The sequence below is a fragment of the Acanthopagrus latus genome, chromosome 13 (genome assembly GCF_904848185.1).
Source record: "Acanthopagrus latus isolate v.2019 chromosome 13, fAcaLat1.1, whole genome shotgun sequence".
NCBI classification, from domain to species: domain Eukaryota; kingdom Metazoa; phylum Chordata; class Actinopteri; order Spariformes; family Sparidae; genus Acanthopagrus; species Acanthopagrus latus.
In genome coordinates, this window is record NC_051051.1 from 22,631,185 (window position 1) to 22,650,969 (window position 19,785).

At 43.7% G+C, this 19,785-nt stretch overlaps 2 protein-coding genes across 6 annotated transcripts in view; one reads left to right on the forward strand and one right to left on the reverse strand.

Moving 5' to 3' along the window:
- Positions 1-656: 656 nt before the first annotated feature.
- irf1b (interferon regulatory factor 1b) lies at positions 657-4,816 on the reverse strand. Of its 2 annotated transcripts, XM_037120594.1 has the most exons (10): positions 4,652-4,814; positions 3,805-3,897; positions 3,237-3,336; positions 2,960-3,127; positions 2,779-2,819; positions 2,524-2,644; positions 2,270-2,392; positions 2,112-2,140; positions 1,834-1,954; positions 657-1,417 (listed from the first exon to the last, which is right to left on the reverse strand). In XM_037120594.1, the coding sequence occupies exons 2-10, from the start codon at positions 3,889-3,891 to the stop codon at positions 1,314-1,316; spliced, it is 894 nt and encodes a 297-aa protein (XP_036976489.1). In that variant the 5' UTR covers positions 3,892-3,897; positions 4,652-4,814; the 3' UTR covers positions 657-1,313. The 2 variants fall into 2 exon arrangements, with proteins under 2 accessions (XP_036976489.1, XP_036976490.1); XM_037120595.1 differs by lacking the exon at positions 1,834-1,954 and having other exon boundaries at positions 4,652-4,816.
- Positions 4,817-11,456: 6,640 nt separating this feature from the next.
- The window catches only part of acsl6 (acyl-CoA synthetase long chain family member 6), a 45,819-nt gene continuing 37,490 nt past the window's right edge, over positions 11,457-19,785 (forward strand). Inside the window, exons 1-2 of one of the 4 annotated variants that reach the window (XM_037119815.1) lie at positions 11,457-11,516; positions 11,632-11,760. Coding sequence is in view for 1 of the 4 variants with exons in the window: in XM_037119813.1 (XP_036975708.1) it covers positions 14,428-14,473 (46 nt within the window). In the remaining 3 variants the exon portion in view is untranslated. Of the gene's footprint in view, positions 11,544-11,631; positions 11,761-14,288; positions 14,474-19,556; positions 19,632-19,785 lie in introns of those variants that run through there. The other 3 variants (XM_037119814.1, XM_037119813.1, XM_037119817.1) reach the window with 3 other exon arrangements.

Here is a 19,785-nt window from a genome sequence, read left to right on the forward strand (position 1 = left end):
GTTGATAACATTACATGCACCTCTAAAGATGAGACAGCCTCCGTTGAATACGGGCAGGATCCCACTCCAACAAGAGAAAGGACAATAATAACAACGATGCATCAACAATATCCACAAACTCTGCTAAAGGAAGCCATGCAAGAAAGGCAAAGCAGCGAGGAACAAAAAGTTACGTTAAAAAAAACATAATAAAGTGCACTCTCGGATGAACTTCCAGTGGATAAAATGTGACAACATGTCAGACCACATGCAGCTTCCTCTGGAGCCACAGAGGGCTTATACACACACACACACACATCATATGCAGACGTGCTCACAATGAGCTGTAAACACACTTTAATGTGCGAAACTGGTGGTTACCCTTTAAGGTGCAGTGCATTGAGCTCTTTCCTGAATAATTACCTTTCTTTCCTGAGTGCATTATATCCAGACACAGCTACAGCAGGAGATGAAGAAGAGTTGTTACAAAAACCCAGGTTATAACCTGCCTGATGTCACATTTGATCACTCCCGAGGTCATAGAAACTTGCTGTTTGCTTGACAGACCAGTTTTTCTTAAACCTGACTGTGTTGACATTAGACATTAATGGTTTTGGTTTTAATCTTTCCTCTCCGCTCACTGAAAACTTGGTGCAAATAATTAACACCCATACTCATTCACATTTGGATTTTTTTTTATTTTATACAAACACACGAACAAAACAATCTGTACAAGAATATATACAATCACTACCTGCAAACAAAACATCACATCCTGCAGTATGGAGCTTTCACCAGAAGTTGGAAGGTTTGTCAAAACGTATTCTTATCCCTTAAACTTAAATTCACGCTTATATAACGGAAGAAAAATATAACGTTTTATGTGATATCACTGATACATGAACTACAAGTCAAATGTTGAGCACAATGAATATGATGCTTTTTGCATTTTGGCCATCATGTTAGTATTCATGGTTGAGTATGATCATGTAGCTACATGGGCCACCTGAGTAAAAAAGATTCACATCAAAATGCCTTGAACCAGCCAAAAACATAGAGAATAAACAGTGTTGATTGCTCTGACACAGCAGGGCACTTCATAATGTCTCTTCATGACTTCAGAGAAAGGGTGAGGGGGATAAGGAAAACTTTCCGAGCTTCAAACACATGGAACGTGTGGGAGAGCTGTAGCTTAAGGTGTGGACATCGTCCATTACAGACCGGAAGGACGATGATGATGAGTCAACTGAGATGAGGGGTCGGATGGAAGAGATGGTGGCAGGAAGAACTCTCTCAAAAGTCCAAAAGGTTTATAGTGACACCCTGTCGTGAAGTCAGCAGGGGAATGGGAGCTGTTGGCAAAAGCCGTTCCAGAAGTCATCTGTGGGAGGGTCTGCGCCCAAAGTTATGTACTGCGGGATATCGTCTAGTTCGTCGACTGCAAAAACAAACAGAGGAAATCCAAGGTCAGCATGGTGACGAAGAGCACGTATTGCACAAACTGAACTTACATACTACACATCTTAAAAAGTGAGCTGAAGTCTAAAGAGTGATGCCATATCGCTGGAGGAGCACCATCATAGGCAGCTGCTTTACCTGACTTTAAAGGTGTAAGAATTTTAGTGAGAGCACTGCTTGATGCGTGGCTAACCAAGCTAACTAGCTACCTTCAGCTATTGTTAGCTGTTACTCTGTTGATGTGCTGTTTGTCTTGAGTATGAATGCGACAGGTGGCTGATTCTTACATCTTGCAACTTTTAAGGTATATTATTTTGGAGTGCTGCATATCAACCTCTACATTTTACACCTCAGTTCTTTCATTGCCAACGTTAAGTGTCGACTAACAACATTTACCTGAGGAAGATTCACTCCACTGGCTCCCTGGGCTGGTGCATGCTTCATTGCTCAGGAACCCCGTGCCGTCTAAACTGCATGTTGTCATCCAGTGTGAGTCTTTCTCCAGTTGCTGGCAAATCTGAAAGAGCAACACTGGACTGAGTATGGCCAAAATATTCTACACAACTGGAAGTTTTTTCAACATCAGAAAGGCAGAATAGGACAAACATGGGTATTCCTGCCAATGAAAAATGCATGCTGTTAAGAGCTGGAGCCAATAAGGAGGTGATGCTTACCTGGATTATGTGGTCAGTCTCGTCGAAATCTGGAAGATCACAGCAAAGAGAGAGGGAGAGAAAAGGGAAGAAATGAGCACGGCTCTGCGGTATCGATCTATCTGTTTGTATTTCCCCTAATTTCACTTCATTTGTGCCTTTGTGTGTTGCTGTCTTACCAGGGCTGTGTTCAGGTGAAACTTCAAATCTGTGGCAGAAGGTGTGGCTTGGAAAGCTCGATGCCCCAATCTCAACTGACATGGACCAGTCGGGGACTTCAGACGGAGTCACAAATGAGAAATCTGCAAAGATGGGGAACAGTGGCATTCAATAAACTGCAACCAAACATTCAGGACATTTGGCTTTGAGTTTTTTTGATCTGCGCAGCCACAGGACAAAGCATTTCCTCGTCATGTTATCTGTTTTTCCTCACCTTCCTCCTCAGTGTTCACTGTGCTGTCGACCGTGTTCTCCTGAGCGGAGGAAGTGTCCTCTGCATTTGACTCATCCATGGGAGTGTCGCTGTCCTCTTCCTCCATCTTGACAATTGAGCTCTGCAGACGCAAATACAAAGACACGTTCGGTGAGATTCAGGAAACAAGAGAACAAAGCAAAGACTGAGCAGTCGCTTGTGTCGCTACTGCTCCAGTGCCTTTAAAATGATCTGGGTGTCTGGGTCATTATTCACCTTCTTCATTGTCTTGCTTTGCTTCGCTTTGGTCCGTTTGTCTGTGCAGATGAAAGAAAAAGACACCTTGTTAACATCTTAAACAGCTTTTTGTGTTTGCAGAACAAACCAAGCACAGACGAAAAAAACCAAAAGATCAGCAGCAGCGTCAATTCTGCGCGCCTCCTGCCAGTTATCTCACCTCTAGATTTTGGTGTGGTGGGCAGCAGCTTGAAGACGCGCATGGCTTGGTGGCCCTTGTTGATGCTCTTGTCCTTCACCTCCTCGACGTCAGGCAGCGAGTTCATCGCGCAACGGAAGTTGGCTTTCCACGTCTTTGGGTCACAGGTCTGACCTTCCTGGTACTTCCCTGCAAAAAAAAGAAAAAAAAACTTTTTGTTAACATCTTTATTCATCCAAATGAAAAGATGGATTTCCTGCCTCTGTTCACGGTAAGCTGCATACTCGAGCTCTCTCACCTGTGTGGATGGCCCACAGCTTGAACAGACTGGCGTCCTTGTCCAGCTCCCAGCCGTGTCGGGCCGCATGCTTCCAGGGAATTGAGAACATCGTCTTCTCCTGTAAAATACAAAGAGGACGACTGAGTTGGAGGGTGGCTGCATGTTCCACCTCAAAATAAATCAAAATATGAGCGTTACTCTTTAGCTATTGCTGGAGGCTGCCATTCAAATTTTGCATCTAATCATAGTTTCCTGTTGAATTATGTAAAAGTGTCATTTGCATAGCACCGTGGCAGTGCCCACAGTGGAAAAACACACAAAACAAGCTTAAAGCCTGTTTATATGTGATGGTTTGCCTTTTTTTCACCCAAATCCAACTTTCAAACAAGCTACTCTAAAGGCAACGTGCAAGTGTTATGTTCTCCTTAAAGACAAGGGACAACTGAACATAAAAAGACACGTGCAGCGTTCACTTCCCTGTGTAGAAGTGGCCTCCTGCTCCTACAACAAATACGATTCAACATGTCTATTTCTGTACTTATTTAAATTGACGACGTCAAGTGTGGCAGGGAAATGAGCTCCTCACCTTGTCCACCCAGTTCAGACCCGTGACGGAGTTCGACTCGATCATCTTCTCCAGCCACGGCCTCATCCTCATCCTTGTCACGGGCATGGTTGCCTAAAATGATTCCGCAGAAGAGGGAAAGAAAAAGAGCGAAATTCTTTAGATAAGGAATGCTGTGTGTGATCGTACCGACAGCAGATGAACTGCCGCATCTGGCTCAGCTCAGATTTACTGTTGCCCGCTGCTGGAGGATGCGGAGGAGGAGGAGGAGGAGGAGGGCGTGTGAGAAACGAGTTCACGGCCGGGGCACGAAGGCGAACCGGGGTGGGCGTTTACGCGTGTGAGTACGACGCAATGGACCAAAAATAATTCCCTAAGTGGATATATATTTTTTTAAGTCTTTAGCATTGAGAAAGTGCACAAAATGCACGTGGGTTAATTTTTGCAGTGCAAAAGTTTATTTTCTCCGTGCGGGACGCTTCTGTCGACTTGCGCCAAAAGTCCGCTGTGCGCGGGGAAAGCGCACGCCTCCTCCTCCTCCTTCAGCAGCATGCCTGTAACATATTACATAGTTTTTTGTTTGTTTGACTTTTAAATTTTCATTCAGTCATTTCATTGATCCCGCTGTCGAATCACTTGCTGCACGCATGTGTGCAAGAATGACAAAAACTTTACCACCAGAGAGATGTAAATCATAACTAAGTTAGACATTTCAGAACGTTAGAGGCTTCCTAACAACTTTATCTTCATGTAGAGTGGTCTGTTATTTAGGATAAGGTTAAATACATGAAAATCCCAAAAATAAATAAATGCTAAAATATGAGGCATCTGTGCAAGTAGAAGTGATAATAATATCAATTCAACTTACAAAATGTGCGTGTTCTGTGATCCGTTAGAAGAGAAAAATGCGCAAAAAAGATTAGTCCAATTGGTTAAAAGTTGTTTTCTTCCAAAGAAGTGTCTCTTCTCCGTGTCTTTGTGTTATCCACCTGCAGACCAGAGGAGATCAGAAGCGAGTGCTGGCTTCTCTGTGGAGTCCGTCGCATTTATATACAGTGTAGTGGGTTTTCCCCCGGCTGAGCATGGAGGCGGACGCACTGTAAAAAGTGTCGGCTCTTACAACAAATATACAGCAGGTGGACTAAGATATCTGCTCATCAAAGAGCACTTGAAGCATTTTCTCGCGTGTTTATCACTTGGGATGTTTTTGCCAATCGAAACTCCCTTCTTTCTCACCTCTGAATGTGCTTTAAAGACGCCACGAGATTAAGTTTAACAATAAAATCAGGTGAACTCGGGGTTTTCTTGCAGCGGGTTCAGCGCATGCGCCGTTCTGTCCCCAATTCGGCAGCAGACCTATTTCCGAGAAATCACGCTGTTAAAAGCAAGGAGGAAGTTCACGACAACATGGGTTGATTACAGCCGGCCCGTGCACGTAGGCACCGAGCCTCAGACCTGACTGACAGTCAGCCCCAAATACTTGTGCAGAAATGGCCTCTTTATGAAAAGTCTGCAGGCTTACATGCAGAGAGATGAATGAAAGTGTGGCAGATGACAGTTTATAAAAAACTGAAGCAACTTTTTTTTTTATGTTATGTCATGTACAGTGCATATTTATGTCATATTTTAAGTGCAGAATAATAATTATAAATGTAGCAGTAGTGGTAGAGTCTGTTATATAAATCTAGTTTGGAGGTTGTGTGGAACTTGTGTGGAAAAAACAATAGGCATATAAAAGGTGAATATAAATATAATAATAAAGTGCATATAACAAACAACCTGCACACGCCCACACACACACAGACATACACACATGCCCACGCACATTCATCCGACGTTTATCAAAGTTGACCTCGTACACAGTCCGGTATGATAAACATCTGGAGGGACCAGCCCTTCAGCACAAACAGACTTCAACTGAGAAGTCGGGCATTTACAAGAAACGGTGTAGTAATTTCAAACGGCCAGCGGGGGCAGCCGCGTGAGGCTGCAGCCGGTGACGCCACAGCGCGAGCCTCTGTGCGCCGCCGGAGCCGTGATGACACAGCGGGAACGGGAGCTGCAGCTGCGTGGGCTCGATAACCAGGCTGCGGACACACACATTATCGCTCACACTGACACGTGATTCACCGAGAACTGTAGCGAGCGGGTGAATACAAAAAATAATAATAATAATAATAATGAATGAATATATATATATGTAAGCCAGCAAATGATGAGTGTTGGGAAATATTTTATCACGTTCTTCTTATAAAACAAAATGTATTCTGGGGCTTTTTCTCTCACTCTGTGCTGCTAATGAATCCCAGACCTCGGGTTGTGTAACAGCACGGCTCTCTGTCTTCATGGGAATGTTGGAAACCCCGCACCGTGTCGCAGTGACCGGTGGCGGTGCTGCTGTCCATTTAGGGGCTTCCCGCCTGGAGTGCGTGTGCGCGCCCCGCGCCGGCTGCGAGCCTGAGGTAGAAGGCTCGAGTCCGCGCACGCGTCTCGGAGGGAATGGCAGGGAGATTTCCAGCGGAGTTTTCACCGGCTGTTAAGTGTGTGGGCTTTCCCACTGCGGGCTCTCACATGGATTCGCAGGGGAAAATCATCCCGGTTTTCAGAGCTGTAACTGTTTTGTGGCAGGACTCCTGCTGATGGGTGACATCAGTGTGCAGAGAAAGGTGTGAATTATAGGAATTCACTGATGAGGCTGACGCTTCATTTTACCTTAATTTTCCTAGGAAATACATGTAAATCATTTTAAAAAGCACAGACATAAGTGCTTACAAACCATTTTATGGATTTTTTTATTTTATTTTCCCAGAAAATACATGTAAATAATTCTTACATGAAATAACTTTTAGTGTTTACCACTTACCATTTTTTACTGTCTTTTACCTTTATTTTAGCAAGAAATGGATGTAAAATGTAGCTTAAGGTGTGGACATCGTCCATTACAGACCGGAAGGACGATGATGATGAGTCAACTGAGATGAGGGGTCGGATGAAAGAGATGGTGGCAGGAAGAACTCTGTCAAAAGTCCAAAAGGTGTATAGTAACACCCTGTCGTAAAGTCAGCGGGGGAATGGGAGCTGTTGGCAAAAGCCGTTCCAGAAGTCATCTGTGGGAGGGTCTGAAGTCTAAAGTGTGATGCCATATCGCTGGAGGAGCACCATCCGAGCTAACTAGCTACCTGCAGCTATTGTTAGCTGTTACTCTGTTGATGTGCTGTTTGTCTTGCGTTTTCTTCCTGCTGATGAGCTCCCTATATAGTAAACGATGTTGGACTCCCTATGTAGTGACTAGGGAGCAGGGGATGAGTGAGTGGCTGTGTCCAAAATCACTCACTCCCTATTCCCTAGTCACTACATAGAGAGCTCGTTGGCAAAAATAAAAAAGCACTTTTGGACACTACACAGGCTCTGTTAATTACATCACTGCTGTCACCCAGTTCAACTTCATACGTCAATGCCAGTTTTGGACCATGCGTTTGTCTGCGTTTTTTTTCTCAGCACAATGCATGATGGTAAATATTGCTTGGTCAGTCACCATCGGTTGTACACTACTACTGCATTACTTTCGAGATGCATTGTGGGATACTTTGAGTCCATTATACAGGGTATAAGAATTCCCACTAGACATTCAGACAACACTACAAAATGTACTCCCTGTGTAGTGCACTATTTAGGGAGTAGTGAGTGATTTTGGACGCAGCCATTGTTTCTTTTATAAGGGAGTCCTGAGCCTCCTTATGGGAAGCTGTTTAGGCCATAACTACATACTTCACTTACACATACATACATACTACACCTACACATACATATATACTGGTACTGAGCACTTGCACATACATACATACCACACTCCTTATAACCCCTTAAATGTATCCAGTGGTATCATGTCTACAAATGTGAAAATGCAGTCTCAAAATGTGGTCCAGGCTTGGCAGCTTTGTCTACTGGCCGGAACTCCGTCCCCTCTGCTCCCGGGTGATAACAGTCGGGTGATAAAAATGTGATGGGAATGAGATACGGCACAACAGCAAAACATTTAGACCTCTAAACTAACTATCCTTTAGAAATACAAGTATGAACCAACACCAGCCACCCTATTTTTTTTCTTCTCCAAATTTCAGCTTATTTCTACTTTGTTTACAACCTAATTTTTTGTTTTCACACCCACAGCGATAAATTCCCACACATTCATTCCACTCTGTGCATACAGCGATGGTAATTCTGATTATTTAGGCCACCTGCAAGGATAAGACAGTAATTTGAGGCTTTGGGACGAGGCAAGCAGCTTGAGCATTCAATCTCCCCCTGGACCATCTGCTTTGACAGCTCACTGACAGTGGATCAAGTCAAAGCCCTCACCAGTTCGCCCGTAAATGCAATGCGACCTCATGCTATGGGAGGAAGGTAGGGGGATCGGGAGAGTGTAAGCAGCAGGTTACTTTTCACAGATATGATATGCCACTTGATCTGGATTTTAGGGAGAATTTGGCCTTTTTTCAGTGGGGCAGCCCGGTTAAATCCTGTCATGTTGAGTACTCGGTTTATAGCACAGCAGCAAAGCAACCTGTTTTCTGTTTCTGCATACTGGCTGCAGGCATTTCAGCACCGCTGCCTTTTAACCGCTGAGGTCCAGCAAAAAAAAATAATAATAATAATTTGGTTCCAATAGAGTGTGGTAGGAATGAGTCCAAAACACAGTAATAAGTTATAATTTATCATAAAAGTTTGCAGTTTTGCAAGTCCCGTACCCTTGTCTCGAAGTCAGTGGGTTTTTTTTTAAGTGGTTTTTGGTTAGACATCTAAAACAAGGTCTGAGGTTAACACACACTTAAAAGATTTCATGTTTTGTACATGAAATGCATCAGTAAAATACCCCACCAGCCAATTTCAAAGCATTTACTTGTCTTTCTAAAAAAAAAAAAGGCAGGCGCTAACAAGTGGTTCAATGAGTCTATAGAGGCTTTTGGAGACATTAAACACATTTATGCCTCATAAAAATGTTTTTAAAAAGTATCAAGACATGTGTGGGAAACTCATTCAATTTAGATATGGATGAGAGAGGGAAGGAGACAGGGGAGGAGTGGAAAAACAGGGATAATTTGGGTGGAGTTAGGTGATGAATGACGGATAATCAAGGAATGTGAAGAGAGTGCTAAAAATATATTAATGGAACAATTTAGACAGCATGTTGATCAAGAACAACAGACATGAGTAAACACATCAAGTTTCCACGATTCACACAAGACTGCTTCAGGCCAGTCGAGTCATTTATTACATCATCACTGCAGGTTTCAGTCCAACCGGCCTGCTGATGAAGAGTTTTACTCAAGCGGTTTTAAACTGTATAGCACCCCCTTCAGGCCAATACATGTACTGTTTACAATACCACAGTGACACAATGTACTGTCAAGTCATGTCATGGCAAAGCAACCATGAAAATATAACTCAGGTCCTTATACACCATCACCACAAAGTTTTGCATTTAAGATCCCACTTTGAGTAAAAGTACACTGAGAAAATGAAAAAGACTGTGAGTTGAAGTATCTTTTTTATCACATTGTTAATTACAAAAGTGTTTTTCAAGCATTTGAAAATTGTTTTGTTTTTTTCTGTCTCACACATCATTTGAATTATATTTTCTGACTCCTGTGTCTTTTTTGTGAAATACTGCAGATTTTTACCTCCATGGTCCTCAAAAAACTATTGGACGAAGGACACGTTTAGAGGTGAATCAGCTCTCCAATAGACAGTACTTTTCAATAAGAGGTTGAAGTATTATATTCAATAAGCTCAATATAGGATTCTAAGGCATTTTTTAACCACAGCTAATGCATGTATTGTAAATGGACGTGCTTATGAAATGTAAAAGGAACATTAAACAGGTGAACAACAGTCCCTGTTTGCAAAAGGTTCTTAGAGTTCTCTGAGTTGGCACACTGCCTGAAAACACTGTTACTAATTAAACCCTGCTGCTGCAGCTGGGGCGAGGGCAGCAGTGAAACATGGTCGGAGGGTCACTGAGTGTACGTGACTTCACACTCCTGATGGCTGATGCTTATCTTTGGTGCTGTAAAACACAGTTAGGACATATGAGGAGACAGAGGCTGACAGACAAGACATGCTTTTGTCTTGTGAGAGCAGTGTTTTTATAAGACCTGACCTGCTGCTCCACCTGGAAAACATGTTGCTCAATTTCATATACTTTTAGGGCATTGTACCGATCATTACAAAAAAATTCACACACCACTGGCACCACTGGTGTGTTTAAGCGCGACTTTGCTGTTGTAGCTGTTTAAACTGTTAAATTTGACAGCTGTTATGTATAACACATTGTCTTGCACACACAAAAGAAACCAGCAGCCTGAGGAGGCTCATGCATCTACCACTGCAGCAAGACCTCCACATGACAGCGCCACTTTAATTAGACGGCTTTCAAGTTTGCCCAGTGGCCACCCAAGGTGTTGTAGCTAAAACATCCCCTGCAGGAGAGAAACTCCAACAAGGTCAATAATGACTCTTTTTGCTATCATATTTTTTGACCCATTAAGTTTTTATATTTGCAAAACGATCCTTGAGCTGAGAAACATTCAATACAGTCAAAGATGGAGAAACACACTTTGGGAAGTCTGCATTTATACTGTGAACAGGAGCTTTTCCCAATAAAAAAAATGGTTAAAAAAAAAAATGGTAAAAAAAAAAAACAGACATGATCTCTGAACTGTGCTCTTTCCGTCTTGGGAGGCAATTCTTCACCAGAAGTCGTAAGACGTAGATATGCTGGGTGTGTTTCTCCGTGCATCTCCTGTTGACTTCAATACAGCTAGCACCAGAAATACAGCTGACGCGTGACGCTCGCATCCAGTTAACAAACTGAGGGATCCTTTGCGGTTCTGGATTTGTTTGCATGGTTTCGTTCCCTTGCATAGTTTTGCTGTCTGCTACCCAACTTTTTGTGTTTGGATTCCGGCAACGGACTCGTTAATGTCCAGCTTCACTACTAAACATCCCTCCTTTTTTTTGTTAATAGTTAATGGAAAGTCTGGAAGGATGTACACTGTTTAAAAGAATAATAATAAGAAAAGAAATATTAACAGTACAGAGTTATTCCTTTCATCTGGTGCAGACTTCTAATGCTCTTCATAACTGCACGACTGTTTCTTTGCACTTGGTCAAATGTTTTCAGTTTTCTTCATACAAAAAACTGAAAAAAAATAATTCTAACCTACTAAACCATGACGCTGAACCTGGTCAACCTGCGTGTTGGCCATCAGCTCAAAGCCCCACCGTACAGTACAGCCTCTCTACAGCCGACTCTTGTTATCGAGCTTTTTATTTCCTCTACATCACAAAATGCACTTTGCATATTTCTTTGACTGGCTCATAAATTATTAAGCTTTTCCAGGATGATAAGCTGTATAAGAAAAGGATATTTGGAACTTGAAGGATTCCCCAATTTATTGCTGTCCTTTCAGAGAAAGGAAAAGGGATGCTTATCTCTGTTATCATCCTTTTTGACCCCTGAGCTTGACCCCAACCTCTGGTCCGGATGATATCATGATAACACAATGTAATCACAGTGTTGTGATTTAACAACTGAGCAGTTCTAACTCAGCAGATTGTTTTTCTTCTCTTGTGTGTACTTTGATCACATTGCAAAATAAATAAACTAAGTCATCGGTGCTCCCCCCCAAAGCCACATTCACTCTCCTCGTGTTCATGCTGGCAGATCACAGGTACCCGCCATTAATATTTCCACCAAGGTAATAAGACAGTTTTTAATTTCAGTATATTCCCTCCTTGTGCATGTGTTTGATCATATCTTTTCCCTCCTTCTCCATAAATGAACAGGTTGACTGCTTGTCCTCTTTGCCTCTGTGTTTTGTATTCTCTCCGCGGTGGAAAAAGAGAAGAAGAACAACGTGTGGTGCTGCTACGAGTGACAGATTAGAGGTCCTGACAAGTGACCCATTTAATAAGGTCAGTCACATGACAGCAAAAACCATAAGACAGTAAGCATGTCGGCCACTACTGGAGACACTGGTAAGGTAGAAGAACTCACAGGCTGAGTCAGTGAATGACTACGTTTGGGATTTATATGTGATTTATTGCATTTTGACTGCTGTTGTTGCACTAAAAATGGGGCATGAGGCAGTAAAGGTGCCCCAGTATTCAGAATTCACAACAAGAATGTGTTTTTTCAAGTCAATACACACACACGCACACACATATATACACAACAATGCTGAATAAGGTAGGATGGACCTTAATAAAGTTGGGATTTAGTGCTATCTGTCGGTGCGGTTTAACATTGCAACCAACAGAACACAATTTGTGTAATCCTCCCCTACTGCGGCCACTTAAAGTGCAGAAATCGGCCCTCTCTCAAGTCAATGTTCGGTTTGTCCTTTCTGAGCCACTGTAGAAACATGGCAATCCAAAATGGTGGAGCCACAAGCCAGCTTAGCGTTGCCTCTATTCCGGCCCGGTGGCTGCTCACGGTATTGCAGCCCAGCGGCCCAAAAAGACTGCTGTTCTAAAAGTTAGAGTTAGAATAGTTTGCAACTGAAGTTGACATGTAGAGACGGACTAGTGGGTAGATGAGCTTCCATGTATGGCGTGATGATGTTTAATGCCCTTGGCAACTTCTGTAGTCTTATTTAGCCGATAGGAGGTAGACCGGGTCGTACATTAATCGGTAGGTCACAGGCTCAAATCCTTGGCTCCCCCAGCTGCATGTCAAAATATCCTGAACCCCAAATCCTGAACCTCCTGATGAGCAGTTGGCTCTTTGCATGGCAGCCTCTCCCATCAATGCATGAATGTGTGTGTGAATGGATGAATGTGACAAGTGTGTCTGCACTTTGAGCGGTCAGTAGACTAGCGAAACCCTGTAGAAATGCAAGTCCATTTACATAGCCTTTTTGGGCCGCAGTGCCTCACGTGATGATGTAATTACACGGTTTGGCCAATACAGAAACTGGCAAAGTCTTCATGGGGGACTGCACCATGAACGTTTAATTAGATCTGGTTACAGCCAAAGAAAGCAGGATGGGTCTTCCGTGTTGTGGTTTAGATCCTGGCTAACTGAAGTGAGTGTAGAACAATGTAATCGCATGGCTCCTCTAGACTTTGGAGAACCTATTGGACATAATGACTCAGTTATGAGGGTCAGACAAGTCATTTCGCGGGGGCTGTAACCAACCAGAAGTCAGCTGGTGGCAGTCTCTAGTGTGCCCGCTCTATGGGCCACACAACGTGGAGGATTCGGGTATTTTCACTGTTGGGAAGTCGAGCTTTCTTTGGCTTCATGCACCACTGAGCAGCTTTCATAGGAATGAAAGGGGCTCCGCCTACAAGACTGCGTCCAGTGATAAAACGTCTGTGGTTGTTGTATCCGCAATTTACCGATGCTAATTTCACAATGTTAGCTTATGGGGGAACGCGACGATGTTAGTACACAGATCGGCTTGCACTGAGCACCTTTCTTAGGAACAAATGGGCCTCGGCCTCCAACGCTGTGCCCAGATTTAATATAACGTCCGTGGAGCGACGGAAGGTCTCCCTTGTAATCCACAAAGGGATTTCGCAAAATATTGTACTCGTATTCTGTCTTGGTGACCCCTGCTATACATTTCAGAGCACCACCTTCTAGATCTGCATCATAAAGTGTTCCCATTATTTGTGATGCAGCCAGACATAAGTCTGAGATTTTAAAAAAAAAAGTAATATCAGAATGAACGTTGATGTGATTTATTTATTTATTTATTTATTTATTAATTATTATTTCATGAGAATGTGATTCGTTTGGTCCTGTGTACACAGCCAGCCATGCTGTCAGTCACCCACTGCTTCAGTCACCAGTTTTTCCTCAAGGTTACTTTAGTTCAGTGGGAGTGTCTTGTTGGACCACGTGATCCTGATGCGAAGTTACTCGGTGTCAAAGCTGCGCTCAGCTGCAGGGCTGCATGGTGTGATGTGCCGCGGACTAAAAATAACACAGCGTCCTCTTTAAACAATAAAACATTCATAACGTTTCAAACATCCTGTACCAGAACATTTACTCATTTTTGGATGTTTTTTTTCTTCTTCTCTTTTTAAAATTATTATCTTTTTTTATTTTTGCAGGAGAGAGAAATCAAAACGCCAGAACCCATAGCGTTGCTTTCAAGAACATCCCCACCAGATTTCACGATTATTCACACAATGAACGGGATAATTAAATAAAGTCGTGGTTAATCCGTTTTGCGCCCAGAATAGAGATTTCACCCCTGATAACCTTGGCGTCGGTCGCATCTTCCGTCCGACCTACAAACCCTCTCGTTTCTGCAGGGGTGTCTGCCATTGCGCAGCAGCCAACTAGGTGAAGGTGGAAAATACAGCAGGAGGAGGAGGAAGGATGCTTCAGTAGGCTGTCGGCGTTTGTTTCTCCAAGCCTGCTGGACATCATCACACGCCATCCATCCATCCCCCTGCCCAGCTCCCCCACTGTGGTCCGTCTCAGATATATTGTCGCCCCCCCCTCCTCCTCCTCCTCTCTCCTCTCTCCTCCTCCTTAATCTCCCAGATTGTTGGCGACTTGCTGCAGTCGATGCTGCAGTTTTGAGCCGCTCCTGCACCGGGACCCGCTGACTCAATGAGAAAGACATGCTCGCATTCGTTTTGGTCTCTGGGTCGCTCTGGATTATATTAGGTGAGTTCCGTGGTCATCGTGTTCCTTTTTGTTCTCCCCCCCACCCTGTTCGTTATTTGATGGTTTTGCATGGCGGGGCTGTGGCTGGAGGCGATGCACCTGTCTCTCCGTACAGGATGAGGCGCATCGTGCTGCCATTCACTGCCGGCTTTTTGTTCGCACACCCGTTTTCTGCTGTTTTATTCCACCTCATTCCGTCGAGCTGCTTAATCGCGCTATATGCTGCAGTTGACGCTTCACCTGCACGACAATGACGCCGGTGACATCTTTAATTCTCCCCCCCAGAACACGTGTATCATACCGGGCCTCCATTCAAACGCGTGACACCCCATTTCGAAATAGCTGTGCGCTTGGATTGCCTGTTTCTTCCCCCAGCCGTTATTATCTTAAAGGATGTTTCCAGAGTGGCTTTACCTTCCACCAGGTGCTGTGGGGTGGACCGGCTGCCCATGCGGCTCATTTTCTGCACATCTTTGATTCAATTTCACTGCGTAAAAGTGCGTTTTACTCAGAAAAGCCACCGCTCAAACAAAAGGACTGTGTCCCCCCCCTTGTGAGTCGAACGGAATGGAGAAACGTGTGGTTTTGAGGCCGACCAGCTGCTAAGGTCGTGTGACATTGTGCGTAGACACCGGACACACGTCATTAAAGGGAATGAAATACACTGATGTGGCGGCCCTGTTTCAACGCCTCCCGGTGAGGCTCGCACCGGGCGGTGCAAACACCCGCCCGCCGCTCATGTATTACACATTAAACATCTCAGTTTGCAAGAAAGCCGGTTGTGAAACTCAGCATTTTTTTTTTATTTTTATTATTATTATTTATTTATTCATTTTGCCTGTGATGTCCTCCGCCACGTCTCTGTGATGGAGGGAGGGTGGATGAGGGAGGATGACGCGCTTTCTGGTGAGCGCAGCTGATTGGACGGAGCTGTCCAGGAGAGAGCGGTGCTGAAATCCTGCGGCCTACCGGCAAACTGAGCGCAGCGTGCTCCGCTCTCACCGGCACCACCCCCCACCCCGCTTCACACAGCCGGGTGTAGGGGCATCGGGAGGGGTTTAGAGACGCGGCTCGTTGACCTCTTGTCGTCTTCGAACATACGCGAGGAGATCCTTTTGTTGTTTTTTGTTTGTTTTTTAAAAACCATATAATCCCGTTTAAAGCAGAGAAGATTTGTTTTAGCAACGTGTCGTGGAATCAAACAGTGTAATCCGTCATTTCCGGAAGGATTGCATGCAAGTATTCACGATAAATCAACAGGGTGTGATCTGTTGTATCCCTCCGCCGAAGAGTATAGGTCGTGGGCAGCAGCTGCACGGCATGGTTGCTAAGTAACCAGCAACCAGTAACAGTTGGGATTTTGGTTGGTGCATTGATATTAAAATCTGCTGTTACAGGCCTGCAGGTGTTGTATTTTGAATAGGACAGCTAATTAGAAGTGAGGCCCACGTTTGCTGCATGCACACTGAATTGTTTGGCTGATAAGAGGAGCCCACCCCAGGGAGACTCACCACACCTTTAACCTGTCCTCCCGTCCCAACACCCTGCTGCTCCTCCGTATGAATTATTCATTTTAATCACCATCTAGTGCAGCCCCGCGCGGCATGTAAACCTATTCTTTTTCCCTCCTCAATATTTCATTGAAAGGACGGTGGTTGCATCGCTCCACCCTTTGAAGGAAAATACCCAATGATGTTTCACTATTCAGGGATCCTTAAGTTAACACGTGGCCCATGTTAGCCAGAGGAACAGTGACTCTAACTGTATGACTCTTGACTTTTTCGTGTTTATTGTCATTCAAACCACCTCAGAGTCAGAGGGATTGTGAAAATGTCGCAAGAAACCTGCAAATTAAAGACAAACTGCGTGACTGCACAAGATGACAGGATAGATGTTGAGTGGTCAGTCTCGCCTGCTGTGTGTTGAAAGTCTGTCACCGCGCACTGCAACTGAGTGTCAGGAGTTACGAGACCAGTAGAGTTGTGTGTGTTGTCCCCATCAGTGATGGGATCTAAATGCATGAACTGAAGTACTTTTCCAGAGGTGAGCACCATAGAAATGTTCGGTTCCAAAATGAGACACAAGAGACGCCACATTTTACTCGTTATTTATATTTATAAATGAACAAAATACTCGTAGAAGAACCTGAACAAATAGGATTGGTGCAATTTAACTTAAGGTACTTAGTACTTGTACTTGACTTGAGTACTTTTGTATTATATTACTTAATACTCTACTACATTTGTTTGATACCATTGGTTATTAGTCACTTTGCCAATTGAGCCAAAGGGAAGCAGTTCCAGATTCAGTGATTTTATCTGTAACTGGATTAAAAAAACAAAACAAAACAACGATTTCCATGATAACAAAAAAGAATCTGATCTGATAATTGGTAAAAAAAAAAAAAAAAAAAAAGTATACGTGTGTAGGTTTTACTTTTACTTGTACATTTGATACTTAACAACATTTGTTGCTAGAAATATTCCTTTAATAATAGAAGAATAATTGATATCAGATAATTAAAGGAGACTTATTGTGATGTTGCAGTTTTGTCCTTTAGTGCTATAAAGGTTCGTGTGCATATGAAAGAGATCAAAAGTTAAAAAGCCCACAGTCTGCACCAACAGAAGATTCTCTCTCCCACAGAAAACAGTGGTCCTCAAACGCCTCCTCAGTGGTCCCGCCTTTAGTTTCTGTGACATCACACTACATCACCATGTCACATATTTGCATAATTTCTGCCTACATTCACATGATAGGTGACGCTAACCAAAAGCTGAAAACACGACAGAGCCGACCGGAGACATGTTCAGTGATGCTGAGTCAGGCGTGTGTGAGCCAACCAATCAGAGCAGACTGAGTATTCAGAAGGGGGGTGCCTTAAAGAGACAGGAGCGTTTCAGACAGAGGTGGAGAACAGTGCTGTGTGAGAAAATTGATGTGTTTTTCAAGCACTAAAGCTTTTACACTCAGTACACTTACTAGTCTGCTTTATTGAATTCTACCTCAAACAATATTTTCATTTCAAGGTTAAACTGAGCGTCATGTCTATCAGGGCATGAGAGCTTGTGATATTATCATAACCAGTTTTCACAGCCTAAAAAACATTCCTCCAGCAATTCAAAAAGTGATACTGAAGATAGAATACTGATGCCTTGGGTCGGTAGACCAAACAATCAGCTATCTTACAAGGATCATTGTGACTGATACTAATTGCAATAATCATGTAACACCACATACTGTGAGGCCGCGAAACCGCAATGTTTTGTAAGATGGTTATCGTACTGTGAAAATCTCACACCGTTGCAACCTGTGTCGGAGAGGTGCTTTTCTCTGTGCAACAATCGGAGTTAAGTTGATGATTTTGAGATTAACTCTACATATTGACTCCACTCAAGTCTCATTCCCGCTGTGATCAATAACATCAGCCGGTCTGGGTGCTCCCAGATCGGCACGGCAGCTTTCCGTCTGAGTGGCTTTTTTTGCTGTCTCAGCATTCAGTGCGTCCACTTCCTCATAGTGTGGGATGCTGGATGGAATAATAGCTCAGCCCAAAGTGCTGAACCAGGTCTGTCTGCCCGTCACGTGCTCAAGTAGTTCTCTCGCAGATCACTCTTCTGTGTACGACGCTGTCCTCGTTTGGTTTTTGTTCGTATTCTTTTCAGATAGAAAACATAATTTATTTCGCAGTGATATAATAGAAAGTCCTTTTGGAAGAGAGAAAACCCTTCAGGGAGCAATGTTAGATCCTAAAAACATAACGTGTGAATTCATGATTTCATCTAAAGGAGGTCTGTCTTTTTACCTCAAAAATGAACAATGAAGGAAGGGGTGATATGTTGGTTTTGAGCCTTTTTGTCTCATATCCTTAAAAATGCAGCTGTGCCCACAAACGTTGACAGGTCCCATGACAGGATGGATGTGCAAAAGTATTTCCAGCTTGAAGGATTTAACATTTTCAGCATTTATCGCAAAAATGACAACGAATATAGAAAAGCGACCGATATTTTCTTAGCTGATATTATCGACTGATGTTGGCTATATCGGTGTTGGCGTTTATGTTGTCAGATATGTGTCGATATGAATTTTTTTCCCCATAAATAATAATGCAGTAAAACATGCTCAGATTAGTTCAAGTTCCCAATTTGTCAAATACTGACCGTTTCAGATGGCAGCTGACCACCAAAAGAAGCTTTAAATTTCTGGTTTCAGTGATCTAACGTCATTTTGGACTGTAAAGTTAATTGTTAAATTGTATATCTTGGCTGCATTGCGTAAATATCTTATTGCGAGTCACATTTAAGGGATCATTGCAAAAAAATATTGATAGAAAAATGTTTTTCTCCCCAGTACTGGTATTGGCATCAACCCCAAAATTCAAGTATTGGATGGGTTCTAGTTTTGTTTTTTATGTGCCTTTTCTACCCAATCTAAAGTGTGACTGCAAGAAGCTGAGATTATTTTTAAGTGAAAAAAGAGATGGCACAAACATCGTTCAAAAGCCCTGAATTACAGCATGACCCTCAAAAAAGTCAGGAAGAGATCCACAGGCCTGCCTCCACCCTCACTTTGACAGTCAAATCAAACTGGATGCAGTGTCATTTAGTGCAGTGTGATTTGTTTAAATGTGCAAATATCGTCGGCACGTTCATTTCCATACGTGTGCCCACAGCAGTGCGTACATTGTGTGTCAGTATGCCAGAGTGCGTGAGGAGGAGAGGATGAGCGCAGTGGGTTTAGGTAGAGCGAGAGAGGGGGAGAGAGAGAGAGAGAGAGGGAGGGAGAGAGAGAGTGGTGGAGGGAGGGGCGGGCAGGTGGGTGTGGTGAGAGTGTGCGCAGCGTCTGTCGAGCTGAGGGTGGTGTGATACGGAGGCCAGCCAGGCCCAAACCAGGCCGAAACGCATCTCGCTGCCTCCCTCTTGCTTGCCTCAGCTTAATCTGGCCGGTGGCAATGGGAAGGTAATCACTAGTTTGCACAGGGTGATGTGATATCCGCCTGAGGCCCCTTGACACAGCACACACACACACACACACACACACACACACACACACACACACACTCACACACACACACTCACTCACACACACACACGCACGCACACGAATACACAGAGACACATCACCCCTCACCGGCTGCCTGGCTGCCTCCGACGCCTTTGTAAGTGCCGCTGCCTCCACCGCAGCTGCTTTAACCCTTCCGCAATGCAATTACAGTTTAGATCTTTTTAGCCTGTGCTTGCTCTTTACGTCTCTTTTTACCTCTATGCTGCATCTTTGATTTTAACATATTTCTAGGTGTATAATTCCTGCTT